Source organism: Nasonia vitripennis, chromosome 2, assembly GCF_009193385.2.
Source record: "Nasonia vitripennis strain AsymCx chromosome 2, Nvit_psr_1.1, whole genome shotgun sequence".
Taxonomy (NCBI): Eukaryota; Metazoa; Arthropoda; class Insecta; order Hymenoptera; family Pteromalidae; genus Nasonia; species Nasonia vitripennis.
In genome coordinates, this window is record NC_045758.1 from 30,569,152 (window position 1) to 30,596,507 (window position 27,356).

The 27,356-nt window shown below is 45.6% G+C and overlaps 4 protein-coding genes across 8 annotated transcripts; 1 reads left to right on the top strand and 3 right to left on the bottom strand.

Annotated features, from left to right (window-relative positions):
• Positions 1-2: 2 nt before the first annotated feature.
• Positions 3-2,211, bottom strand: LOC100679251 (short transient receptor potential channel 4-like). Its single transcript, XM_003425812.5, has 5 exons — positions 1,946-2,211; positions 1,149-1,276; positions 918-1,066; positions 691-841; positions 3-576 (listed from the first exon to the last, which is right to left on the bottom strand). Exons 1-5 carry the CDS (start codon positions 2,031-2,033, stop codon positions 352-354), a joined length of 741 nt encoding a protein of 246 aa, XP_003425860.1. The 5' UTR covers positions 2,034-2,211; the 3' UTR covers positions 3-351.
• LOC100678571 (short transient receptor potential channel 4-like) lies at positions 2,045-3,275 on the bottom strand. The gene is made up of 2 exons (XM_016982049.2): positions 2,917-3,275; positions 2,045-2,510 (listed from the first exon to the last, which is right to left on the bottom strand). The coding sequence occupies exons 1-2, from the start codon at positions 3,273-3,275 to the stop codon at positions 2,045-2,047; spliced, it is 825 nt and encodes a 274-aa protein (XP_016837538.2).
• LOC100122337 (serine/threonine-protein phosphatase 6 regulatory ankyrin repeat subunit B) lies at positions 3,077-27,118 on the bottom strand. Of its 4 annotated transcripts, XR_004226814.2 has the most exons (20): positions 26,518-27,118; positions 25,815-25,916; positions 24,554-24,655; positions 23,900-24,016; positions 22,012-22,212; positions 21,411-21,794; positions 21,028-21,348; positions 20,447-20,458; positions 19,323-19,844; positions 18,367-18,757; positions 17,822-18,139; positions 11,066-11,241; positions 10,436-10,864; positions 9,433-9,598; positions 8,981-9,366; positions 8,448-8,910; positions 7,375-7,503; positions 5,247-5,514; positions 4,139-4,885; positions 3,077-3,190 (listed from the first exon to the last, which is right to left on the bottom strand). XR_004226814.2 is itself a non-coding variant. In XM_031924463.2 (19 exons), exons 1-19 carry the CDS (start codon positions 26,908-26,910, stop codon positions 4,411-4,413), a joined length of 5,355 nt encoding a protein of 1,784 aa, XP_031780323.1. In that variant the 5' UTR covers positions 26,911-27,118; the 3' UTR covers positions 3,197-4,410. The 4 variants fall into 4 exon arrangements, 2 of the variants coding, with proteins under 2 accessions (XP_031780323.1, XP_031780324.1); XR_004226815.2 differs by lacking the exon at positions 20,447-20,458; XM_031924463.2 differs by lacking the exon at positions 3,077-3,190 and having other exon boundaries at positions 3,197-4,885.
• LOC100679279 (speckle-type POZ protein) lies at positions 5,907-16,381 on the top strand. Of its 2 annotated transcripts, none has more exons than XM_008206118.4 (3): positions 5,907-6,525; positions 14,822-14,901; positions 14,980-16,381. In XM_008206118.4, the coding sequence occupies exon 3, from the start codon at positions 15,147-15,149 to the stop codon at positions 16,161-16,163; it is 1,017 nt and encodes a 338-aa protein (XP_008204340.1). In that variant the 5' UTR covers positions 5,907-6,525; positions 14,822-14,901; positions 14,980-15,146; the 3' UTR covers positions 16,164-16,381. The 2 variants fall into 2 exon arrangements, with proteins under 2 accessions (XP_008204340.1, XP_031780338.1); XM_031924478.2 differs by lacking the exon at positions 5,907-6,525 and adding an exon at positions 14,535-14,613.
• Positions 27,119-27,356: the final 238 nt, after the last annotated feature.

Here is a 27,356-nt window from a genome sequence, read left to right on the forward strand (position 1 = left end):
TATTATTATTTAAATCTTTATTTAATAATTAACGTCTCTTACTTGTATGTATATAATTAGCTTTTGGTACGTTTCATTATGTACACGCGTCGTTACACATCGTTATCTCTGTCTATACCATTTACACGTAATAGAAAATTAAAAACTTAACTTGACGTAAGTTATTATGTATTTATATAATACGCTTCCTCGTGATATCTAACCGCATCGAAAAGGCCGCGTCGTTAATAGAAACTCTACAATCGTGTCTGTGCGTGTCTGTGCGAGTGTACGGTAGAATTTTCTTTTGTTTTTATACAAAAGTTTTACGTAGAAAAATCGCGCTGCCGAAGGGATGAAACTAATCGATTTTTACGTGGAAATCTCCGAGCCAAGGATGAGAGGAGAACTGCTCGCCGGTTTCTCGACCTCTCCGCCAAAACGGACACGGTACTTGTGCCGCACCACGTCCCAGTCGACGATGGTGTTGATGTTGGGCGCGTTACGGAACGACAGCTGGCTGCCCAATGGACTTGGTTGCAGTAGCGAAATTCCCAGGCCGTCCCTTGCCGAACTCATGGGCTGCAGTTTATTGTTCTGAAAATTTGAGAAGTTTTTATTTTTGTTTGGACTGGTTGCGTTAAGTTGTCAATGTTGTGCTTTGGTCAGACGAGTAGATTTTTTCTCATTAGAAAAGCTGTTTGCCCTTACTTGTGCGAAAGGACTTTTTGGAAGCCTCCGACCTATGAACCCATTCATGACGCTCATTCGCTTCTTCGTTTCCTGCCTGGTTTTGCAGGTCTTGTGCAAGTGAAGGGCCCACGACGTGATCAGGTTCAGGGGAACTGGTGCCATGGTTGTTCTTGACAAAAAGAAGTGGAATTGAATATTGTTTCATAAATCAATCGCATACGATGATAGGTTATTAGGAGACCCACTTTTGCATGTTCCTGATGAGTTTGCTCAATCCGTACTTCCACTCAATGTCGCTCTGCGCTTGGATGGTCTGGTAGGTATCGCTCATCATAGCAATCAGAAGATTTATCAGTACGATCACGGTTACCAGCATGTAAACTGAAAAGGTTATCTGAAAAGCAAATGTTTAATGTGATTTCAAACGTTCTTAAGATTCGCATGTATCGTCGAATGACTGTATACAAAAGCTCAACCTTGAACAAAAATAAAGTCCAGCCCGGCTGCGTGTTCTCCCGTAGGGCAATCGTGAAGTCGTCGGTGTCCTTTTGTCCGAAAATAGCGAAAAACAGGTTCTCCGTAATGGTAACAAAGTTGACGTTTACTGCAAGAATATTCTCTCGTTAGTGACTCGTCGGACTCTGAAACAGCCCATCTACGAACATAATCTATAGGTACATCACAGGTGTATTTTGTGAAACTTATGTCTACCTTGCGGTGGAGCTTTCGGTCTAAGACCATTGCAAAGTACCAACAGTCTACATATTATACTTAAAAAAAAAAAACATGTTATACTGACATAGAGATGTTTGTACACGACGTTGGTGTTGTTGCGGGTGGGGAAAAGGGTGATTCTCCTACGAAAAAAAGGTGATAGTAACACAAGGTCGGGTGTTGGCGGGGGTCGTGACAAAAACGCAGCTGCTCGTACATTAACTCCTCTAAGAGGAAGCCTCTAGACAAAAAAATACAATGATCCAGTGCCAACATGCCAGGTACGTTAAGTACGTTATCTACGCAAAAATACATCGGATAATATTGACGTATACAGGGGATTCACGACAGAGAGAGGGTATACAGATACATTAGACAGGTATGTACTACTACAAAGACATTGATCGTATATCGACTCGCATAGATAGGATAAGAACAGCACAACCTACGGTGAGTGTATTTTTTACAATTGTTACATATGTTACACGTACGCACACACACACACACATACGACTACGTCATATACAGTCAACAGCCATTATACAACGGACAAACTAACCGTGTCGCGAGCGGCTCAATCCAATCCCCTCATGATCATATCTTACAATACAACATCGAGTAAACGAAATTTGGCTACATCTCTTCATCTCCTGTGTGCTTAAGACGTCGAGGCGATGAGGGTCGCTTGGCTCCCGACGAGGCTCGGCGACGCATCGTCAACCGGCATCAGCTGCGAGTCCGACTCGGAATCGTCCTTGCTGTCCATCCCTGATTTGTCGGATACCTCGCCCTGAAGCTCGCGATACTTTCGTCTGACCACGTCCCAGTCGACGACGCTCTCGATCCTCGTGGCGTTGCCGAAAGACAGTTGGCTACCCAGTGGACTCAGGTGCATGACCGATAAGGTCACGCTATCCTTGTGAGCGACCTGGGAGGTTTTCTTGACCTTCGAGAGCCACTTGGTGCCGGCTTTCGATCGAGCGGAGAGTCGACCGCCTTGACGGAGACCCATCATGTTGACGAGGGATGGTCGGTCCTTCTTCTGTTTGCGCTTCTTGCAGAGACGGAAGAGGTAGGTCAGCCAGGAGGTGATCAGGTTGAGCGGTGATGGCGCTGTTGTCGTTCTAGGTTTCGTGAAATACAAGAGGTGTTGTTATTGCTGGCTCGTTGCTTTGTACTGTACAATTTTGTTTCTTTCTGTGTTTGAGAACGCTCGTTTTATCATTTTGAACTATTTATACTAGATAATTGTATAGACCTAACAAATAAGTATTGATAAAACGAATGCTCGCGCACAAGCGGCACATAACTACTTACAAAAATACTTTTTACAGGTGTACTACATCTACTCGATACAGTGATCATCAGCAGCTATTTTACATCAAGTATACAAGCATCAATTCTACGTGTCATCAACGATAAACCTACGAGTGAACACAGTATGTACATGATACACGTGTCTTCGGTGAAGCCCAACCTCTACATTGCAATATCAAAATCAATCGCACACACGACGTCACACATCCCAACCTGTGCATATTCCTGATGAGTTTGCTCAGTCCGTACTTCCACTCGATGTCCGACTGGGCCTGGATCCTCTGATAGGTGTCGCTCATCATGGCGATGAGTAGATTGATGAGCACGACTACCGAGACCAACATGTATATGGCGAAAGCCAACTTGAACATTCCTATGGTCCAGGGCGCCTGTTTATCCCTTGGGACGATCCTGAAGCCATCGTGAGTCGTCTGGCCGAAGATCGCGAAGAAGAGCAACTCGATCGCCTGGGGCGGCCACATTTCCACTGGAATTTCAATCGGACGTGTGGGTCTACCTTTGTCTCTAGATTTTAAGCTACCGACTAGTTCAGGCTCTGTCACGGAATTCATTTTTTTTTTCATCTCATGCCTTGGCACTATCGATTCGTGATGTGGGTCACTAAGGAAAAAGAAAATCAAAACGCTCTCGGGACCGCAAAAACTTTGGCCTGTATCAATCGTGTCAAAAGTTTCGTGGTTGCAAAAATCGCAGAAAAATTGTTCATGCTTAGGGTATGATGGAAGAAGTGACGGCCAGCTCTAAGACATATCCTATGGATATTATCTGAAAAAAATTCACGTTCGTTCTATTCATCTATTTGTCAGGCCAACGCACGATCTATCGACGCAGAGAGATGATGGATGATGACATGTGTTTCGCTCTTTTCGTGGACGAGAATAACTCGCGCGACTCGTGCAAGTGCGTGATTGTATGCTTATTGCGCAACGTCGTACGCGACACGACGGGATCATCTCGAGACGTCTTGCATAAGTAAATTGCTCAAAAGTACGTTTGCACGTGATCTATTACATAGGATTGTTTCAGGATAAAAGTATAGTCTAGTCGGTGATCGTAAATATGTTTTTTTTTTAATTTTCGCATATGATTGTTATACAGGTAATTTGTTTTCATCGTTAACGGACTAAAATGCAGCTCTCACTATAAATGGGCAAAAAGCATAATCGTCGTGTGATATCGGGTGAGTTTTGTGAACGAGCGAGAGGTGAGGCACGAAAAATCGTTGCTCGCACATGCCAGATTAAAATCGCTGATGATGAATTCACAAGACATAAAACGTCATCCGGGTGCAACAAGTCACACGACATGATCCTTCTCTAAACATCAGGCACACACAGTCTTCTCATTCCTACGTATCTATGTATGAAAAGTGAAAAGTATAATAATCGTTCCTTCATACCCAGAACGTACTTACTCTAATCTTAAATTACGCTCAGGGAAGTGAGGGGGAGTATCTCGTCGAGTCGTGTGTCATCGTCCTGCGCCTCATCCTCCTACAAACATCTCGCATATTCGCTCGTCAAGCTCTCGAGACGCGCACTATATCCTACTACTTTTGTCATCGATTCTCGTGTCTCTGAACTACAAATCAGCCATTCGACAAACACCTAATTGACACTACGCGCGCGGAACTATACGTAAGGTATGTGTAACAAAGATATAGGTGCCTCTCGATCATCGGATCTCCTAGATCGGCGGATTGGACGACTGTCCAGATGGCGTTCCAAACGCGCTGTTGTTGTTGGCCTGCTGATGGTCCTCCTCCTTGTCCTCCTCGCTGTCCTTCTCCTCCTTCTCGGGCTCCTTCTCCGGCTCGTTGCCCGTCAACGCCAGATACTTCTTCCTGATGGCGTCCCAGTCGACCACGTTCTCGATCCTCGTGGCGCTGTTGAACGACAGCTGACTACCCAGCGGACTCAGGTGCATCACCGAGAGGGTCACGCTGTCCTTGTTCGGCCGAACTTGGCCCCCGCCCTTTTTCACTTTGGACAGCCATTTGGCGCCCATTTTCGAGCGAGGCGACATGCGACCCGCTCGCTGCAGGCCCATCATGTGGACGAGCGAGGGCCGCTTTTTACTGGCCGTGCGCTGCTTGCACTGCTTGATGAAGTAGACGATCCAGGTGGTGAAGAGGTTCAGCGGGGACGGGGCTGTCGTCGTTCTGGAAAAGTTGTTGTTGTTGTTGCTGTTTTTGACGATACGTCTTCGGGAGATGGTCGATTTTTGGAGTTCGATTCGTTGGTTCTTTTGTTTTTGACGCGGTGATTTTGGAAAATGAATGAGTAAGCTTTTCTGCGTGATAACGATCTACTGTACAAAAATACCCGCCAAATTTCGACGCACTTCGAAAATCTCCAAGATTGTGAATACGTGTGCAATCAATATACCCAAATTACAAAAATGCACTTAAAAAAATCTCCAAGATGTAACACGTGCATAGTGTCAAAAATGACGATGATCCCAAAATTACCGAATGATAACTAGCACAAAATATCTAATGCTACATGTACTGCGCGTCTTACCTGTGCATATTCCTAATAAGCTTACTCAAGCCGTACTTCCACTCGATATCGGACTGGGCCTGGATCCTCTGGTAGGTGTCGCTCATCATGGCAATGAGCAGATTGATGAGCACGACAACCGAGACGAGCATGTAGACGCCAAAAGCGAGCTTAAAGAGGCTCGAGGTCCACTCGGGCTGGTTCTGCTCGACTTTGAGCTCGCTGTGAGTCGTCTGACCGAAGACCGCGAAGAAGAGGTACTCGAACGCGAGCACCGGATTCATTTTCACTGCAACCAGTGCACCAGGCTCTCTCTAACTCATGTTCCAACTATTTAGCTTGCTTGTATTGCTCTTTGCACTACTTATCTCACTTATATAATTCTCTCTAGGTGTCTAATCGCATATACTTAGGTGGCAATAACATATTTTTTAACATCGGCTTTAACTGGCATCAGCGGCTGCGGCACTATAGGGATCATCTAAGAGGCGGCTGCGGCGTTTTTAACACTACTGATGCGCTGTGTCGTGTGATGATTGTTGTTGTTGTTGTTGTTGTTGTTGTTTGACGACTATGTAGTAACTGTTGTTCGTAATGCGTATGCGGGATGTATATTAGTTATAAATTGTATTGCGGTTTCATGCTATCATGCTTTTTAGTGGATCGAGCGAGTGGTTGCGCAGCGTTGGCATGCTTTATTGTATGTTTGGCTTTTGCTTCGTATTAATATATCGTGTTCGAACTTCTGGGTTGTATGTCATTGCACTTTTGGCTGTTTTCAGTAACATTGCTGCGATGCTGCCTAAACTCATGCCGTTCACGTTCACATTTTGTAAATCCGCATATAGTCAGTCACGACAGTTTGCGACGCGTCGTTCGAGGCTCTTTTACGAGCGTTTTTTATCCACAGACACAACGGCCTGTTCAACGTGTCCGCTCGAAAAGAGCCTGCGAACTTGCTCACTCGTATTCCGGTGCACTTGTATTGGTGCGCTTTTTGGTATTGCATGTATTGTAAATATAATATTCGTTCGTAAAAAGTGCGCGCATTCCAGAACTTTGTTTTGCAGCTGCACACATCGATCTCATTGGCCACAGCGATGCATAAACGTGACGACAACACAGGGTGTAGCAACGGCACATAGGTTCGTTCGTTTAGTTTTTTCTTTGCAAAAATTTAAGCTCCGAAGTTTCTTCTTCTTCTTCTCGATTCGGCGGAGGTCGTCTTCTGCTGGACAATTCACAGGGGAAAAAATCAAAAACTTGCTCTGCGCTGCGCGGATCAGGGAAAAAATTTCAGGTAACATGTTATGCTATGATGATGGACATGCAAGAATCTAACGAACCCACCTCCTCTGCGCGCGCTTTTTTTTTTTTAACTGCTTGCGGGGAATTAGGAGACACACACATATCATGTAATTGCGATCGCTGCTGCAGCGTAAGTAACATTATGCAAGCGCCTTCGGGGACATTAGCTGCGAGAGTTACGGGAATAGGATAAATCGAAAGGATATTGTATCGTCGTATATAGTGTGAAGTAGTCTGCAAAAATTGTTCAAAAACAAAAAAAAAACGCACATCGATCCAGATCCTTGTGAGATAAAAACAATCGGAAAATGCAAAAACCACGTCCTGGACTTCTCTCAATCTCCGCGTCGTTATATGTCAACGCAAAAGAGGCAATAAATCCACGTGGACACACACACGCGCGCGCGCGCGCGCGTGAGCATGTGTAGGCGGACTGCTGTAGAGGCAATGGAAAATAATTACGTGGCGCAACGAGACACACACACACAAACGTCAGGTATAGAGTTGTATAAGGACGGCTGCACGTGGGTATGCTTTGTTTGGCGGCGGCGGGCGGACTGCACAGAATATCGGCCAAGATGCATTGGTATAGGTATAAATTATGCGAGACAGGACACACACACACACAGATAAGACAGAGACGACATCGACGAGCTTGAAAGCTTGAGAATCGCGTTTCGTGGAACGTGATTTCTCACGTGGATATTTTTTTTTGGCGATTCTCAAAACACACTGGCACGAAAACATAATATAGTGGATTATATAGTTGTTAATTTTTTTAGTTTCTCATTTCGGCTCTAGGATGCCGGCGACGAGAGGTGTGCGTTTGGTCAAGACTTACAATCTCGGGAGCTTTCGTCGCAACATTCGTTCTTTTTCTTGTAGCGTCCGAAGCGGCGGTGCGGCACGACCGGCTGCGGTGGCGGAATGTCAATCATTTCCCACTCGGTTAAATTTTGCGCCACCATTTCTAACATTGAGCAATTATCAAAACTCTTTATTTTCATGGCTTCTCTTTCTCTATAATATGCTATATGATGCGTATTATACTGCGGGGGAGAGAGACGTGGTTCTTTTTCTTATTCTTTGTACATTATAATTTTTTGCTTTTTTTTCTTTCTACGCTGAGCTGCTATTTACAGGTATACATATATATATGGTTATATAAATATGCAGTTAGTTTTTCTGTAAACTATATGTATTATGCTCTTTTATGTAAAAGCTATTTTTGGGCTCTAGCTAGATCTAAACTAGAGGGTGGTTGAAAATCATTCTTATCTCCTATATCTTAATTATGCTTGTATGAATATGTTTGATACAATTACCTGGGCGCTTCCCCTTCTTGGGATTCAAGCCTTTCGTTCAAAACACAAAAAACATATTGGCAAACGTTATGAAATTTCGTCGCTCGTTTTTTCGATGGTGGGGTCAAAATGTCAAAATCAAAAATGCAAAATTATACGTATGGTTCCAAAAAAGTAAAAATATATCGGAGCATATTTGTGGTGGAAAAGTTTTCACGTGGTAAAAATCAAAATCAGCTTGTTGTGTGATTGAAAAACGTGTTCGAGTAGAAAAATAAAAAAAAAATTTGACAGTAGAGAATTTAACACAGAAAATTTTTCAACCACCCACGGACTTGATAAAAGATTTACAGTCTTTTGTACACAGCGATCAAATTCAAATAACTCTGACTATGTTAGCAGATAAATTAAAGAGATAGAAAGTTCGAGAGTTTAAAAAACATACATAGATTCCTACAACAAGTAGAAATTATATTAAAGACAACCTTAAAATGACAGCAGATAAAAGTGGACGCGAAAAAAAATTTGAAAAAAAAGTTCTGCCCAATAGTAAATGAAACACACGTATACGTATAAATAAAAATCCTGAAAGCCAAACCACCGAACTTACCATCGGAGAAGGCAGGCCTCTTGTTCGTGTCCTTCTGCTTGCCCTCCTTGAAGGCCTGATTCAGCGCGACGAAGTGCATGGAGAATCCAAAGACGAATATCGCCAAGACGGCCAAGAACCTGGCCAGATCCTTCATGAGATTACCGATGATGATGGCCCAGGGGCCGAAGAGATGATGAAACGACAGGAAGTCCAGAATCTGAACGCAAGCCAGTAGGAAGCTGAGGGCGAAGAACTGATTCCTGATGTAGAGCAGAGTGCCCCAGTCGTTCTTCTTGACGAGTCCACTCTGGCCCAGCAGATGAACGAAGACACCGCAGATTCCGAAGAGCAGAACCGCCAGTTTGATCCAACCCAGTCCGCTCTTGTCGCTCGGGTTCGTCAGCTCGAAGAGCAGCAGACCGGAGAGCATCACCAGGAGACACCACTCGTACCAGTACGGGGTCAGGGGTTCGCGGTTCACCTGTACACCAAAGGTTCGTAAATTTCCATGCCGACGCAATGGATCGATGAAAATGAAGCATAACAGTCACCGGGTAGATGGGCAGGATGCCGACGAGCGCGAGGAACACCATGAGGTAGATGTGGGACGTGAGGTAGGCCATGAACTTGATGATGGGGACGTTGTTGTACTTGTGGCCAAGCGGCAGGGCGAAGACCATCCAGACCGGCGGACAGATGACGAAGACGATGAACAGGAGGATCGTGCGAAACCCGTTCCAATTCAGGCTGCCCCGCCAGAGTTCCTGGAGGTACCTCTGGACCACCGTGTGGGCTATGACTTCCTTCTGCTCGTTCTCGATGAGGACGTCGAGAAACTCGACGTTGCGCCGGTCCATCGAGGTGAGGATCCGACCGGCTGAATCCGCTCCCGCGGCCAGTGCCAGCAGCTCCGTCGCCATCGCTTCGCACTGCTTGCCTGTATACAGGTATTTGACAATTTTTAAACTCGTACCTATTAAACAAAAGGAAAAAGCTCTCGTACCAGCGGCGATCAAGTCTTTCGCTCGTTCCTTCTCCTTCTCCGAGAGCTTCATGTATATGTTGGAGAGCTTCGCGGCGGTATCGACGGGCGCCGGCGAAACCAGGACAAACTCCTCGATCGGCTTGTTGTTGTGGCTCTTGCTGCACACCATCATGTTGTAGACGAACTGCGACAAAAAAACCGTCGAACGAAATACTACCTCGTCGTCGAATATCATGTCGAGCTGAGTTATACACACCCTCACACATACACGTTTGCTCTCGAGTGATTTATTGCCGAAAGCAAGGACACAATGCGCGCGCGTGTACATGTGGCTTGCGGGGAGTCGCGGCGCGCGTCGATTTCTTGGGAAGCGTCGTTGGATAGAGAGAGACCGAGATCGCGTGATCGAGGAACGTTAACTCCGGGATTTATTCCCTCGGCCTACCCGGACAGCGAGATTAGAGCCGAAGCTAGTTCGGAGACTCGCCGATGCGCCTTTCGTATACGCGGAGAGAGACGCATTCTTTTGACTTGAATCTCTGCGAAGGCGATGATTCCTTTATTGGGGGAAGATGTGCGATTGGGTTGTTCGGAGGATATTGTTTTATACGATGACACGACAGAGAGTTGCTACGACTGTGAGCGTCAGAGATAGTAGGCTACGCACCGGATTTGCATTCTACGCGTATGCTAATTTCGCGCTGCGCTGCATAATTAATTTACGAGGTGAGGATAAATAGCATCGTGCAATAAAGCGACGTACTAAATTTAGAACAGACGAGTGGAAAATTCCAGCGCAGTACAATCCTTTCTTCGATCGTTCGATCGCTCGAACGAACTCGATTTCCCGAAATGCAGCGCCAATTGAGATCGGCCCCCCAGATCTCGGTCACTTTTTCACTGGTACGTCGAAGAACCGAATGCATACTGCCACCGCCTCATTACCCCAGATATCCCGTTCGGTCGATACTCCCTCCAAAAAAAAAAAAAAAAAAAAAAAAAACAGAGTCTCAGGACTTACCCTCCTGTCCTCCATGAGCGCGTAAGTGTCGTGTTCCTTCTCCATGAGATACTTGAGCACGTCGTTGTGTCCCTCGGAAGCGGCGAACCAGATCGGAGCGCTTCCGAGATTCGTCTCGCTCTTGGGCGAGGCACCGCTTTGCACCAGCAGCTGGACGACGTCGAGGTGTCCAGCACGAGCCGCGCAGTGCAGTGGCGTCCAGCCGTTCTTGTCGGTAGCGTTGATCTCGGCGCCTTGGCCAAGCAGAACCTCGACCATCTGATAGTGGCCGTGAGTCGCGGCGATGTGGAGGCCCGTTTTCCCGTAACGATCCGAGCTGTGGAGGAGCTCGGCTGATCTGCTCAGCAGCAGGCCGACCACCGTTATGTGACCACCGAAACAGGCCAAGTGCAAGGGGTTGAAGCCGTTTTCAGTCGTCGCGGCTTCGACCTGTGTCGAGATACAGAGAGCATTTTTCTAGCGATCGAAAAAATCGGTAATGTAGCGACACGAAACGATCTCTGTAACTACATAACGAGCCAAGTTCATTACCGTTGCTTATATACGTACAAAGGCTCGCGATTAATTTTTAACTCCGAGATATAATGATTCACGTAAGGTCTCGTTCAAAGAAACGGAAGCATGTCTTACCTGCACGCCGGCAGAGTTCAAGAGCAGCCTGACGACGTTCTCGTTGCCTGAATAAGCGGCGAGGTGAAGGGGTGTCATGCCGGACTCGTTGCCGAGTTCCCCGACGAGAGAACCGCCGGTTGGAGGTTCGGACTTGACGGTGCCCGGCACGTGGGTCAGCAGTTCTCGTACCGTGTCTGGAATGTATTATATCGAGCGTGTGGTTGTATGCGTGAGCTGAGAAAGCTTATATATTGATCGAAGGACTAAGGAGTGATGGGGCTGGGAGACTAGGAGTCGCTATAGCGTTTGGTTTATGTTGATTGCAGTAACATTCGTTCCTTTTCTCAGAAGTGGCAGTGCGAGGCGATCTTTCCGACAACTCAATAATTTGCGATTTAACAATTTTTCAAAAAACGCTATCATTCTAATCTAAACTAATCTTATCTGTTGGATGAATTCAGCTCTGCTTGCGTTTCGTATGCGGTCACTTGGTCAGTAGACGGTCGGCCTATGAGTAATAATCAAAAGACACCTGACTCGTGGATCAGAGTGCACGAGAGCGCTATAGGTAAAACTATGCGCGAGTTTGGTACTAGTGCAGGGAAAGTCAACAGTGTTGAGTCGAAATTCAAGTGGCTCATCGATAACTTTTCTCAATGCGGCAGCTACGTTGGGGACGTTTTGAGGTCGCCGACATTCACGACAACCAGTGGCAACAGCAGTATTCAGTGGTACCTCGCTTTGTATCCGAAAGGAACGACCAAAAAGTGCAAAGATTACGTTTCGCTCTTCCTGTGCGCTCGTAAAGCGTGCACAGCAGTCGCTACTTTACAGATCCTCAATAGCAGAGGCGAAAAAGCGTCGTCTTTCACTACGAGGAAAAGCATATTCGATGAAAAAGGCTGGGGGTTGGATCAGTTTGTATTGAGAAAATCCATCTTTGACCCAGCGAGCGGTATTCTTAACGACGATAAAATAACAATTACGTGCCAAATAGATCATAAGAAAAATACAGATGAGGAGGTATCGTCAGTAGAAGAAGAAGAAGAAGAAGAAGAAGAAGAAGAAGAAGAGTTCGTTTTGCAACGACTTGCAGAGATCGACAAATACGAAGCTCTTATCGATGACGATAAATTTAGCGATGTATCGCTGATTTCAGAAGGAAAGGCAATAAGAGCACACAAGTGTATACTCGCAAAGAGCAGTCCAGTATTCGCTGCCATGTTTGACGCGGATATGAAGGAAAAACAGGATAACACCGTGGAAATCGAAGATATAGAGTACGACGTTCTCCTGGAAATGATTCGCTTTGTCTACGCTGGTAAGGTTAAGAACATCGATACCATAGCCGATGGATTAGCAGCCGCAGCGGATAAATACGTCATGGACGGGCTTCAGCAGATGTGCGAGAAGACGATGTGTAAAAATTTGAGCCTGGACAACGTTCTTTCATGCTTCGTGCTCGCAGACAAATACCGTATGGAAAAGCTGAAGAAGATGGCAATGACGTTTGTTCTTAAAAACGCGGATGATGTCACTAAGATACCGGAGTTTAACATGTTACCTGCAATCATCTTGCGCGACATATGTCGCGCTTTGGTATTGAAACAAGCATCGGATTAAATGAATTTACTAATATCATTGTATTATGCTAATGCAATCATTTTTTCGTATGCATTTAAGAAATAAATTTATGCTCTCATAGAAAAAGAATATTATTCATTAAGGGGCTACCACACCATTTATATATAGATATACTACCAATGTTGATTTACGCGACTACTTGCTCCCAACTTTTGGAAAAACGGAAGATTTTATGACTCATGCGACAACGAGATCTTGGAGAAAAAAATACTTTAAACTTTAACCCAAAATATTTAACATATCTGGAAAGTATATTTTAAGTATCCTTTTCCCTTGGGAGTCTGTTGACAAACGCTGTCCAGCTCAATTCCGCGCAAAGATTGTACCGGCATCTACGTCCTGTAATTTTTTTAAGTCATAAAAGCCCTCAATTTTGCAGAAGTTGGGAGCAAATGGTCGCGTAAATTAACATTGGCATTATAAAAAAAACGCGCCCACAAAATGTAAAACGAACTGTTTTCCCACTATGTATAATAGTAAAAACAAAGAAAATGTGATTTGGTGGGTGAAAATCCACTAACTATAGAAACTAGAAGGATACAGGTGTATACGAAGGGACACACACCAATCTAATCTTATCTTATTCGTTCGATGATTTCATATTATCTGCTGACATTTCGCGCGTAGATAATCGATAACTTTTCACAATGCGGCAGCTACTTTGGAGACTGTTTGAAATCGCCGATATTCACACGTACTTTTCGTTGTATCCGAGAGGAACGATGCACGCTCGTAAAACGTGTACAGTATATAGTTGCTACTATCCAAATCCTCAATAGTAAAGGTGAATGAATGTGCGTTGTCTTTTACTGTAAAGTGAAAAGATATTGAAGGAAGAAGACGGAGTAATAATGTTCCAGCTATTTCCAAGGGTCATATAAAAAACGTCCATCTCAGACCCGGCAGAATGTATTCGTAACGTCCCGGAAAATCTGATACGCGTAAGATCCCTTTGTTCGAGGACGCTGATTACGATAAAATAACAAGTGCGTTCCACATAGATCTAAAGAATACGGATAAGAAGTTATCGTTGGTAAAAAAAAAGAAGAAGAAGAAGAGCACGTTTTGCAATGATTCGCTGAATTAGTCGACAAATACGAAGCTCTTATCGATGACGATAAATTTAGCGATGTATCGCTGATTTCAGAAGGGAAAGCAATAAAGGCACACAAGTGTGTACTAGCAAAGTATATATATGTGTGTGTGTGTGTATCTTTAGTACAAAACCTTTTCAAAATAAAACTTCCAAACGTTTTGAAATGCGTATATATATATATATATATATATATATATATATATATATATATATATATATATATATATATATATATATATATTATATATATATATATATATATATATATATATATATATATATATATATATATATATATATATATATATATATATATATATATATATATATATATATATATATATATATATATCTCATAGTTGATAAAGTAAAAACGATTGGCCCCCAAATACTATGCGAATCGCTTTAGCGCAGAGCGCATCCTCTTGGTATTCGAATTTCTGTGAGTTAAATATAACACTACACGATATAGATGTACAATCGCATGTATTTTTTTTACCACTAGCTCAGCCGCCATGACAGTAAAATTTTGGCATATATAGATATACAATCCTGTATGTTTTATTACGCTCAGCCGCCATGTTGTTATATTACCAATTGGGTGTATTCGCTGTGTGCGTCTCGTTGGAGGGGAGGGCTGGCGCTGATGTCAATTTTACACAGGGTCTTAGAGAGAGAAACCAATCGCGACCACGGCGGCCGCTCGAACTATTTTTATCGGGGGCGCAACAGTCGCAATTATATGCTCACAGCGAATTAGGAATGTTAACATGGAAGCTCGGCCTAGAGGGCGTCTTGGTTCCCAGGCCCCAAACCCGTGTTAAATGTATATCTATATATATGCTCACGGACACCCTCTTCTGTGTGTGTGTGTGTGTGTGTATCACGTGACCTAACTCACTCATGCAAGAGCGTGTCCGTGAGCATATACATAGATATACATATAACGCGGGTTTGGGGCTGGGAACCAAGACGCCCTCTGGGCCGAGCTTGCATGTTAACATTCCTACTAAATAGGTACCGATCTTTTTCAGATCCATTGTTTCCGTTGTTTGATTCTGCACCGGCACTTTGTGATCACTTGGTCAGACGGCATTCAGTTTGTACCTTGAGTGTAAGTAATTTCAGTTCATGTATAAGATTATTTTATACTTGTCGCCATACATGTTTATTGACATCAAAAATTTTACAGAGTTTGATAATTAGATTTTGAGGTTAACTTTCTCGCTCAAGCACTGACTAGACACAAGGATTTCATAAGGGAATTTGTGACAACAGAATCTTCGGGCACAATCCTCTTGGTCTCGAAGGACTCGTTTCTCGTGGCTTGATATAATATCCCCAAGTGCTAGATAAAACATGGCTCCAAATGCTGTTGGAGAAGTTATCGCAGTATCACCAAAATTTAAGTGGGTCATTGACAACTTTTGTATCGGCTGCGAAAGTGTTGGGACATATTTGCAATCGCCGATATTTACAACAACGAATGCCAACAGAAATATTCAGTTCTATCTAAGGTTGTACCCAAAAGGTGTAATGGAAGAGTGCAAAGATTTTTTGTCACTCTTCCTATATGTTGAAGGAGAGATAACAGCTGATATTACTTTTGATATTCTTAATAGTAAAGGTGAAACTGTACACACAGTAACATTTAAAAACAAAAACTTTAGTAATACCAATTGGGGGTATAACAAATTTATAGAAAGAAAACTCATTCTAAACGCAGAAACGGACGTTGAGAGAATAATAATTGCATGCACATGTGAAATAACTTCTTGGCAAAATAGTAAAGAAGTGGATAAGGAGTCAATATCAGAAGAAAAAGCTGATAATGTTTCACAGCGACTAGCAGAAATCGACAAATACGAGAATCTGATTAATGACAGTAAATTTAGTGACGTGTCTCTTGTTTCAGAAGGTATATCAATGAAAGTGCTTAAATGTATACTCGCAAAGAGTAGCCCCGTATTTGCTGCTATGTTCAATACTAACATGATGGAAAAGCAAAACAACACTGTGGAAATTACAGATATTACATATGACACACTCATGGAAATGATTCGGTTTGCTTACACTGGAAAGATTAACAACATTGATGCAATAGCTTGTAGACTAGCAGTAGCAGCGGATAAATATGCAATGCATGGACTGAAAAGCATCTGTGAGAAAACAATGTGTAGAAATGTAAGCAGCACAAATGTTCTGCCATTTCTTGAACTTGCAGACAGGTATCAAATGGATGACTTGAAGAAGAAGGCAATTGAAATCATTGTTAGACACGCGGATAATGTGACTAATCAACCAGAGTTTAACTTATTACCTTCTATTCTTTGGGGCGAAATATGTCGTGCATTGGTATTGAAAAAGAAACAGTGAAATTTATGCCTGGCAGTACTTCTTTTGTTGCAATGTTCCTAAATTTTCATCTCCTATTCTTTTTTGAGTGACATATGCTGCGTTTTAGCGATAAATATTTGTCATTATACTGCTTTTGTTGCAAAATGACTCTTTGTTTGCTTTACTGTACTTGTATGAAAGAAATTTGTCGTTAGGGTTGACTTTTGTACTTGATAGGAATAAATTTCTTTCCTCAACCCCGATGAAAAATTCAATTCTAGAAACTAAAGCTCCGCCTAAGACCATCACCGAGCATTGCAGTGCTATAAATATCCCGATAACGTTTCGCCGCGGCCCAGACACACGTTATCGGTCTTCCACCGAAATCTGCTGCTGTACTCCGCAACTTATTAGCATAAGATTCCGAAACACGAGTATAACCGTGCGGCTTGCTCCAATTTTCCAAAAATATACAACAAAGCTTGTATATTTCCAAGCAGCAAACTTAAGTTACAATACATCGAAATTTTCCGTCGTCTATAGCCAGGGAAAAATGTTTTATCTCGAGTCAGGATCTTTCGCTCGCAGCCGCGTGCCGTTGAGTGCGCGAATAATAAAACTCATATCCTGCGCGGCCGCTGTTGTGTACATGCTTCATATGTGCACCAGCACTTGACGCGCGAGACCTTGCCGCAAGGTCCGCTAATCTCGCACTTCATCGCGCGCTTTCTGCATTTCGCCTTCTTTTGACCGTCTCTCTTGCATCATCTTTGAATTTGTTTACCCCCTGGATAATCGGCGGGGGTTTACGAAAATGATTCAAAAATCGACGAGTCACGGTATGATATCGCTACACTTACACGCTTTGAAAGCAATAAGTGGCGAAACTAAAAAACACAACAGAACGAAATCTCGGACTTTAGCCTATCTAAGTGTGCTAATGCCCTAGTGAATTACATCCGTCGCAACCTCCTTTCCATATACGACTCTCCGGTTTTTATCTCGAGTTCATTATCGCGCGCTCGACTAAAGCCGGAAAAGATTGCCGCGGATTGACGGAGAAATAAAAATAAGCGCCGTATATGGACTCTTAATCTCCTCGCGGACGATTCAAGCTCTTTTAGAATTTCTCCCGTACACGAGAATCTCGAAAGAATTTTCAGTTTATCCGGCCGGCGAATCTCCCGAGCGTGTTCAGCGAGGTGGGCGACCTGAATTCCCGCGCGCCTATTTTTTTTCTTCGGCGAACTGCGCAGTTACCTATATACAGTGTATATATATATATATATATATATATATATATATATATATATATATATATATATATATATATAGAGGGGCTCCGTTTACATAGCTCGAAAGAAAAAATAAGCAGTTTGCCGCGAAAGTATACAGAGTATTTTTCTCGGCGTCAATTGTAGCGTCTTCGACCGCAGCGTATAACTGCTCACAATTACAGAAGCAATCAGAGCGCAAGCCCCGTAAAAATCAGTCCAAGCCCAATTATTCTCTCGTTAAAGTATATTCGGAACGTCGCTTATATTACATCGTTGTTCCGCTGAGTCATCGCCGCGCCACATCAGATATGTGTACTAGCTATAGGGCCAATTTCCAAGAATAACAAACCCTCGTCAAGCTCACCGGCAATATAGCGCAAGCCCTGAGGCAAACATAAAAGAAAGCTCGGATGTACTCACCGGCTTGACCGAAGTAGGCGGCGACGTGTAGAGCCGTGACACCGAGTTTCTTGCTGGATATCCTGAGACTCTGGCTGGATCGCATCATCACGTCGAGAACCTGTCCGTGTCCGTGTTGCGCGGCCAGATGCACCGCCGTGAAACCGGCTCGGTTTTCCTCGGCGCAGGAAGCACCGGCTCTGACCAAGGCTCTCACGACCTCCGCGTGACCGCCTTCGGCGGCGAGCTGTAAGGGGGTGGCTTCGGTGAGCTTGTTGCGCGCGGTGATTACTCCGTTGCGGTCGAACTTCATCAGTTCCTCGATCACCCGGACGGATCCTGAAGATTTTTTTAGTTTATTCGCTAGAATCTCGATTTTTGAACTGATGGAGTTTAAGGGGTCTCAGACGTTACTCCCAAAACTGTTTTACCGATCGTACTCGTTTATCGATCGGTCAATCCTATGCGAGGAATTTGAATTTTTTATCGACTTTGAGAGCCCCCTAACAAACATCAGCTACAGTTCATCGCACCAGCTAGATTTGCATTAAAACCGAAAAACCCACCCTGCATGGCAGCTATGTGAGCGCAGGTGTTCCCGTCCTTCGTACAGGCCATCACGAGACTTGGATGCTTCTGCAGAAACAGTTGTGCCACCTCCGCATAGTTGTTCATCGCAGCGGCATGAATAGGCTTCTGTCCCTGATCGTCCGTGGCATCTATGCTCGCCCCCAGATCTAGCAGCAATTTGCAAACTTGCAGCTGTCCGGCACCAGCGGCCAAGTGCAACGGCGTCTGTTTCCTCAGCGTGAGAACGTCTATGGCGGCCTGGTGATCCTGTACCAGGAACCTCACCAGATGCGTGTTTCCGTTCATCGCGGCCAAATGTAGCGCCGTTCGACCGACTCTCGACTTGGAATTGATGAAGGCCTTGTTCGCCAGGAGAGCGTCGCATACCTGTGTGTGTGTGTGTGTGTATTGCATTTTTGCGCGCAACATACGTTAATTAACGGCGTAGTGGAGGCTTTCGTGTGCGGGCGACGGTGAATGCAAATGAAATTATTTTCTTTTTCCGGCTGGCCATTGACGCATGTGAGCGATTTCCGCGACCGATTGATTATGCTAATTCGCGCGTGCATGATAAAATATCGACCCGAGAGAGTTTCGGCTTTCTGCTGAAAGCTTAACGAGCCGCTATGCGCGGTCGCGTTTATCTGGTAATGTGTATTTAAATTACGCTAAATGTAATATGCATTTACGCTGCTTGTAGTTAAATGCAAAGTCAGCTTGATACGCGCTTGCGCTTACGTGGACAATTCGTGATTTTCTGAGTACGAGAATTTGTTTCTTATTCAAATCATTTTTGATATTTATAAAAATCGCTTCGCACGAAACCCAGTGTACTTGACCTTGTCGAAGGTCCACCATAAAACTACGCCCGGCGTCTCGAAAAAAAAAAGAAGTTGCATATTTATGATCATAAAGCACACCGACGCATAAAGATCGCTGATAGCACACTGACCTCTAAGTACCCATGTTCCGCGGCGAGATGCAGGGCTGACCTTCCCTCGAGATCGAAAACGTCGACCCTGGCATGGTTCTCCAGGAGATTTTTCACGATATCCATGTGTCCCCTGTGCGCAGCTATAAGCAGGGGTGTCCATCCCACGGCGCTCTGCCTGTTTAGCGCCTTCTGCACTTCCGTCGCCGACATGTGGCCGATCATCTCCGACAATACCTCGTTGTTGCCGGCCAGAGCGCAGTAGTGGAAGGCAGACTCCTGGGCCTGCTTGGTCTGCAATGAGACGTCGGCGCCGCCCTCGAGGAGGGCACGTACGACAGCTCGGTCGTCCCCTTCTACGACGACCTCTGTAGGTTCGATCTGCGCCGCATAGTGTAAGGCGCTCGCGCCCTCGAAGGTCAGGCTGTTGACGTAGTTCGTCGCCACGTCGACGCCCTTCTTCTCCTTGACAAACTCGATCAGGTGGCGCACGACGTCCGCGCGGCAGCCGCGACAGGCCAGGTGGAGGGGCGTCTCGCCGTTCTAGGTTGGGTTGTCCAGGTATTTTTCTTATCTTTTACAGGTTTATTTTTGGGTCGTACGATCGTAAGCGATGGAGGTGCGCTTGGCGTGCGAGGCTTCAAAAGCTGTGGTGCAGGTGGGCGAGAGAGGGTTTTCAGTGCTAGCTATAACTAGCTATCAATTTGACTTTTACACACGTAAAGTGCCGAATAGCGGGTGGCAAAGTAAACGAAGCTTTTTTGCACAACCTGGCAAATCGTACTTTTTGTTTGTCAACGGTGCCGTGGTATTATGTACAATGACGATGGATTATTACATGTTGGAATGTTCGACTTTTGTACAGCAAAGTATTGCGAAGATCGTTCTGAGCGTGATTGAAAAGTGACATCGGAAATATTGATGGATTCGCTCGGTGAAGGTCTAATCGATATTAATGAGATGTTAAAGGTGAGATAAACGATGCGTACACCGACATTCCCCGGGGGCCATTCAAAGCCTCTTTTTGCACGCAGTAGAAAGAGAAAAAGCTCGCTCGTCAATGCGTTCTTTACACGAGAAGATCGATTGACGCATTCCAAGATGCTCACATTTAGATAATAGTTTATCGTCATTTTTAGACGTACCTGTGTCGTGCTCTTCAATAAGTGTATTAAACAGTAAATCTATGTTAAAGACTAATATTTCACTAAGACGCGGAGTTATGTTATAAAATATTGAATAGTGTTGTTAATCGTAAAGTATATCACCCTAAATTCGTTGTCTATTGTGATGAGAAGATAGATTTAGGTATAATAAAAGAGTGACATTTATAGTGATATTTACATCAGGGAAGATTAATATCGTTAGCTTGACAAGTAGATCAGCGCAATATTTATTCAAACTTTGTCACACAACTAGACAACTAGTCTACTCATCAAGCACAGATTCGTGTATCCATAATACATGTACATATTTACAGGAATAGAGAATAAATTATAAATAAAACTACGCTTTCGTCTTCAAAAGCCCTCAAAGTCAATCAAGAATAATAAAAAGCAATAATCTACGGCTTATAACTACGATAAAAGTACGAAACTCAATGATAAACCTCACGGGCTCTTGAAGAATACAAGATCGGAAGGTACGAGAGACGTTGGAATAATTTAATTTCCACGAGGAGTCTTAAAATAAAAAAAAGAAAGAAATTGCCAAGAAACGGCCTCACCTTGGACTTGAACATGGGATCGCCGCCGTCTTCCAGCAGGAGTTTCAAAGTGGCAAGGTTACCATGGCTCGCGGCCACGTGTACGGGCGTCTGTCCGTCGTCGGTCGCGAGGTTCGGACCGGCGCCAGACTTGAGGAGCATCAGAGCGCACCTGTCGCCATCCGGGACCCTGGCAGCTATGTGAAGCGGCGTCTCGCGAAGTTTTCCACCTCGGACGTGCACCTCCGCACCGTAACCCAAGAGAGTCTCGACAACGGCAGGCTTCGCGCTCTCCACGGCTATGTGCAGGGCCGTGTAGTTGTCGTTCGTTGTCGCGTCGACCTGAATTTTACAGTCGCTTTTCGTAACGAGTAATTTTACGAAGTAATTAGAAAATCCTATACCTTTTCTCCTCGTTGCAACAGCGTGCTGATGATGCCCACGTGGCCGTACTTGGCAGCCGTGTGTATCGACCTGGCGCCCTTCTTGTTCGGCATGTGCAGATAGACGCCCTTCTTGAACAGCATCGTCGCGCATTCCGAGTGTCCGTTGAGCGACGCTATGTGCATCAGCGTAGAGCCGTCCTTCGTCCGCTCGAAAATGCTGGCCTTGAATTTGTCCGCTAACAATTCGATTATCGATGCGTGTCCGTTCTCCGCGGCCAAGTGCATGGGCGTCCGGTCCAGATGGTCCGTTATCGCGGCCGAGGCTCGCACTCCGTAGAAGTACTTCACGAGGGTCTCGTCGCCCTCGGCGCTCGCGATGTGCAGTGCCGTTTGTCCCGAGCCCTGCGTGGATTATCCTTTGCTTTTTAAATCGGCCTTCGGCCTCGGAAATGGAGAAAACAATTTCCTCCGCATAGCGCGAAAGTACAGGCTTCGTTTTCCAAAAGCCAATCGAGGCCCGGCGAAATCCATATGCAATTACTCGCTCGAGCCCCGGATTTCGCGTATAACAATAATAATGAAATCGTATATACATGTATAAGGCATGTAAGCAACTCACATTTTGCATATCGACCGAGGCGCCATAGTCGACCAGAATCCTGACCATATCGACGTCCCGGCGACGCGCCGCCAAGTGTAGCGCCGTGTCGCCCGTGGGTGTCGTGGCCTTCAACTGGTCCGGGGCCTGCTGGGACAGCAGTTCCCTGCACATCGACTGGTTGCCCGCCTCCACGGCCAGCAGGAGCGGGATCTTACCTTTCTGCAACGCACGCGTGTCTTGTTTACTTTACTCTGCCTCTCTGCTTTCTCCGTCGACTATCTCATCAGCAATAACCAAACCCATCCAAATACACCTGCCAATCGTCGTCACTCACATCGCGAGCCTCTCCCGCGGCGCTTCTGGCGAAGCTCTTCCAGTACTTGGCGACTCCGGCCATCCTCTTGTTCTTCGAGACAAAGTCCGAGACCACGAGGAACGCAGCAGCCTCGGAAGTAGGCTGAAGCCTCGTCCTCGGCGCATGTTTACCTCGATTAGCCGTAATCGCGGCGGCTCTCGATACTCTATATCACCTCGAGCCACGAGTCTATCTCTCATAACAGACGAGAGAGAAGGAACTCGAGGCGGACTACCGCATCGATGGCCAACTCGGGCTGCACTACTACTGGCTCTGGTGCGCAGCTCCGGCCCACGAAAGAGAGTTATGTATTTCCGAAGCGATCGAAATGCGGCTCCTGTGCCATTACAGGTGCACCTCGATAGTGATTTCGGTAATACTACGTGCTGATGCTATAGGCTTTTCGTGCAGCTGAGCTTGTTTGCACGTGCGACGCGACGACGACGACGACGACGTTGCATGGAAATGTCTTATTCGCGCTCGGTACTGGACTGTGAGAGAGCTGGCGTTTTTTGTTCGAGAAGGGGATGGGGGATATTATTGCTGCAGCAAGTTTTATCTATATATATATAATGCGAGGGATCGATCGTGGGGATGTGTCGTGTTGCTTCGCTTTTTGCTGCATGGAATATTACAACTTTTCGTGCTTTTTACGATGAATCTTTTTTTTTCTTTTTGCCGCAAAAAGAAAAAGCTCCTATACATCTGTCAAGCAACATTTCTGAAACGCTTGAACCTTCCCGTAATTACGCTTCGAACAACAAGCCCCGCTCCGAAGTAGAAACATCCCGAGTACAGTCAGGCAACGACCTTCCCTACAATTACCCCCAAAAGACCAACCGATCCACCTCCGGTTTCCTCGCAAACCCATCAGCCCCCTTCCCTCGTTGTTTTTCCAATCATCCGAGCATTCCACGACTCAGTCAAATCCCCAGCAAGCCGAGCATAAGGCAAAGAAAAAGAAAACCTATACATCAGGCGCACAGAGCCGAGCGAGAGAGAAAGACAAATTATGGGCATAGAGAGAGAGAGAGAGAGAGAGAGTCCTATGCGGCGGTGCCAGTCGGCGATGCCGCGAGCCCTCTGTCACGCGAGTTCGCCTATACTGCCTCTCTGCGCTGTTCGCCTTTAAAACGAACTCGTCGCTGTGAAACCCTCGCATAGGCGAGCGCGGGAAAATAAAATCCTCCGCGCGCTGCTATCTCAGCGCCATTTCAACTTTAGCAGCGAAAGAGAGCGAGAGAGAGAGAGAGAGAGAGAGAGAGAGAGAGAGAGAGAGAGAAGCGTAGTTTTGGATAGCCGACTGCCACGCGATCGACCTAGACGCTATGTTTCATCTTGTAGGTGTATAGGCCGGTATAACGGTGTTTACGGGCTATGGGGTTGATTCGGTTTTTTTTAGGGTGGAATTTTCGTGCTGGAAAATTGCCGGTCTGGATGTATAATTAAGGCTGTGCTGCAGCTTGGCATGTTTGGTTATTGCTGATTCGGAAGTTTTACGAGGCTTTGTGTATTTATAATTGTATAGGTGGTTAATGTACGGAAACTTACGCCATCCACTTTCATACGGATGTCTCGTCCTGCCGCAGCCAGAAGAACTCGAAGAATAGACGTTGCAGTTCCCGTTTGTCGTGATGCCACGAGGTGAACTGCAGTCTGTTGTCTGGGCTGCGTTGTCGCGCGTTGGCAGAGAATAAATTCATCGTTGCATTATATAATATTTTCGATTATATACGATTAATTCGTGTATATATAAGTCACAGCATCGAGAGTAACGAAATCCATAACGTTATGTACAAAAAGGAGACTAATTATACGTAAATGAATTCTACGACACTTAGAGAGAGGTAGAAAAACTAAAAAATCTCATTCGTCTGAGTGCTTAATTGTATATACGAGGGAAAATCTATTCGCATGCGATTAATGTACCTGTCTTGGAATTTCCTGCAATATACAGAAAATAAGTCTCAAAATCTACCCAACTGAAAAAACACAAAGGTTTCTCTAACGATATACTTACTTCCTCGTTAGGCAAAAAGGTGATTTAGACTACAGTATAGTAGTGTGTCAGAAAAGCAAAGTAGTCAAATGTTCGGTACACGCTATATTTATAAGAAAGACTGACCGCCATATATAATATAGGTAATCTCCATAATATCATAAAATCACACTAAGGCATACAATAATAAGCAAAGTATAACTTACTCCTCCTGGTGCGTAAGGATCGACGCCGCGTTTTGAAAGCAGAAGTTTGACGACGTCCTCCCGAGAGAACATCGCCGAGATGTGCAGGGCATTGTAGTTGTCCTACAGATTTTCGCAGAAACAAAGAGAAAAAATCGCTGTACATTACAAATATAATAAAATGCTTCCAGGAAACAGCTACTGGTATAAATCTCTCTCTCTCTCTCTCTCTCTCTCTCTCTCTCTCTCTCTCTCTCTCTCTCTCTCTCTCTCTCTCTTTCGAGCATTGGGGCACAGAAAGAGCAATCAATCATCGAGGTCAGCCGCTGTAATGAATGGCCAATACTACCTAACTATGTGTACAATACGTGTAGTACTATAGCTATATAATCCCGGCGTTATACGCGTTGAGCCGCACCTCGTAGGGATGATAAACGTCGTATGGTAGCTCTTTTTTTCTAGCTAACCGTGCGCGCGCGCCGTTTCAATCAGGCTTTATTAGTCGACAATTTGCGAAATCGCATAATCGGGGCCGTTGCGGGGCGCGCCAAAGTTCAGCGGATTATCGACGCTTTTCCAGATTGCGCGCTTGCGTTAAAGGCTTCTTACCGGAGCGTCGAATCGAGTTGATCTGATTATTTTTTTAAGTTATCGAAAAATTCCAAAAACGATGATTCATCGCAGCGGCTCCTTAAAAAAGCGACAGAAGAAACGGCGATATTGAAATGAAGCATATCCGCAATAATAATAACAGCAGCAGCCAACTAGCGGCGCTTGATCGCGATCGCGTGAACAAGCCCTGACCAGCGGCAGCGGCAACACCTCCTACACACAAGCGCCTTATAGAAAAATCAAGAGCCAAGAAAAAGGGGGAGTCCCGAGCGAGGTCACGCGCACGACGCGGTTATCACCGTCGGTAATCGCGCGCCAGTTTTTCGTCCCACTGGCCGTTGGTACACAGTAGCCTACTTGTTCTCGCCTCTATATAATATAAGCTCTTATGTATAAACGCACGAGTAGTAGCCAGCGGCAGTTTCTCTCTCTCTCTCTCTCTCTCTCTCTCTCTTTCTACCCCCTTGGCCTTGGCCCTCCTCCTTCACGCAATCTTACGCCTCGAGCTTTTTCCTTCGCGCTGACTATACACAGCTATAGCGTTGCTGCTGCTGGCGGTGGTTCATATTACGGTTAATTTTCGATCGACTTTGAAATTCCTGGCCGGCCAGCCAAGGGCTCTGATTTTCTCGAGAGATATACGACTAGAGGCTGGAGGATATGTACTTACGAGGTTGCGCGCTCCGACGTCGGCGCCGAGCTCGATCATCCGATCGAGGAAGGCAGTGCGGTTGTCTTTCACTGCGTACATCAGGGGTGTCATGCCCGTTTGCTGTGGAGAAGAAATCGAGGAGTTGTTGGATTTTTTTTTTTTTTTTTGGTTTCGTTGATGGAGATTAATTTTACGAGAGGGGGGTTCGAGGATAATTATTCATGAGAAATGCAGCCGGAACGATTCTTTTATGGTTTCACTCGAGAGCTTGAATGTCGAAGGAGAACGTCATTTCAAGCTCTCTTGGTTTTTCGAGTGGCGTTTATACTCGTAATCTTCTGGTTGATTGTCTTGTACGTATAGCGATGTCCAACTATTTTAACTAATTTCGCCAACTTGGCTGTTATATAATTGAAGAAGAAGTAGTAGGAAGCAAAATTTTAGCATGAGTAGTCCATCAAGCATTCTAGAGAAGGCAGTTTCGGCACAAATGCATAGACACATCTTTATGTTTATCGATTCTGCGAGGAAGTTTTGGTGAGGGTTATGGGAAAGCGTGAGCGCGCCACCTATCGTCATACAACTCCTACGAAAATGAAATTCATTCATCTCCTCTGACACAATCAGCTATCTATAGCTAACGAGTTCTTCCGAAACTTTACACGGATCACTTGCCGTATACGAAATAGTACGAAAGCCGCAAAAAAATAAATAAGCCTACCGGATCGGCAAGTCCGGCGAGAGGCTGGAGATTGGCCTCATCCCCGGCGCTCTGCACGGCCTTCTCGAGTGTCTTGAGCAGCTGATCCGCGGCCGTCCACTCGCCGCGGGTGGCGACGCCGAGGAGTCTCTGGGCCGCTTCCCTCGCCGTCGCACCCGCGGAGCCGGGCTTGCTCCCGGGCTGCGAGGGCTCGGCGCTCGGCGCCCCATTGCTGGCGGCACCCGAGCCCGAGCCCCCGGCACTACCCGGTTCTCCGTCCTTGCCGGCCAGTCCACCGGCTCCAGCGGGACTGTCCTCCTTCGAGGACGGGCCTCCGACATCGCCGCTAACGGCCGCTCCAGCTCCGCGTTTCTTGCCCTCCTCCTTCCCGCCGCCCTTCTTGCTGCTGCTCATCCTCGCTTCTTCTTCTTCTTCTTCTTCTTATCATCCGGCGCTCCTTCGCTTTGATGCGTGACACTACATTTTGCGCTCCTTCTACCGCGCGACACTTTCCGCGACTGTAGGTGTGTACTCGGATCGCCGAAAAAATACACCACCAGACGATTTGCTCTCGATGCTCGGCTCTCGCGGTCCGAGCGGCTTCTGATCGGCCTGGCGCGCGCAGAAGGTCCTGCCTGCCGTGATATGCACAGTCTCGACCAATCGCTGTGTGCCGTTCGTTAAGGAAAGCCTGCGCTGGAGCCAGCCCCTCCACCGGAGCTTATGCAAATGCGTCTCCTTACTGTGTGTGTGTGTGTGTGTGTGTGTGTGTGAGCGATGCTTGGGGGTGTGTAAAGAAGGTTGCCGGGGGTTGCTTGGCCTACCGCCGACACGCGACTTCCGTTCCGGAGAGAGAGAGA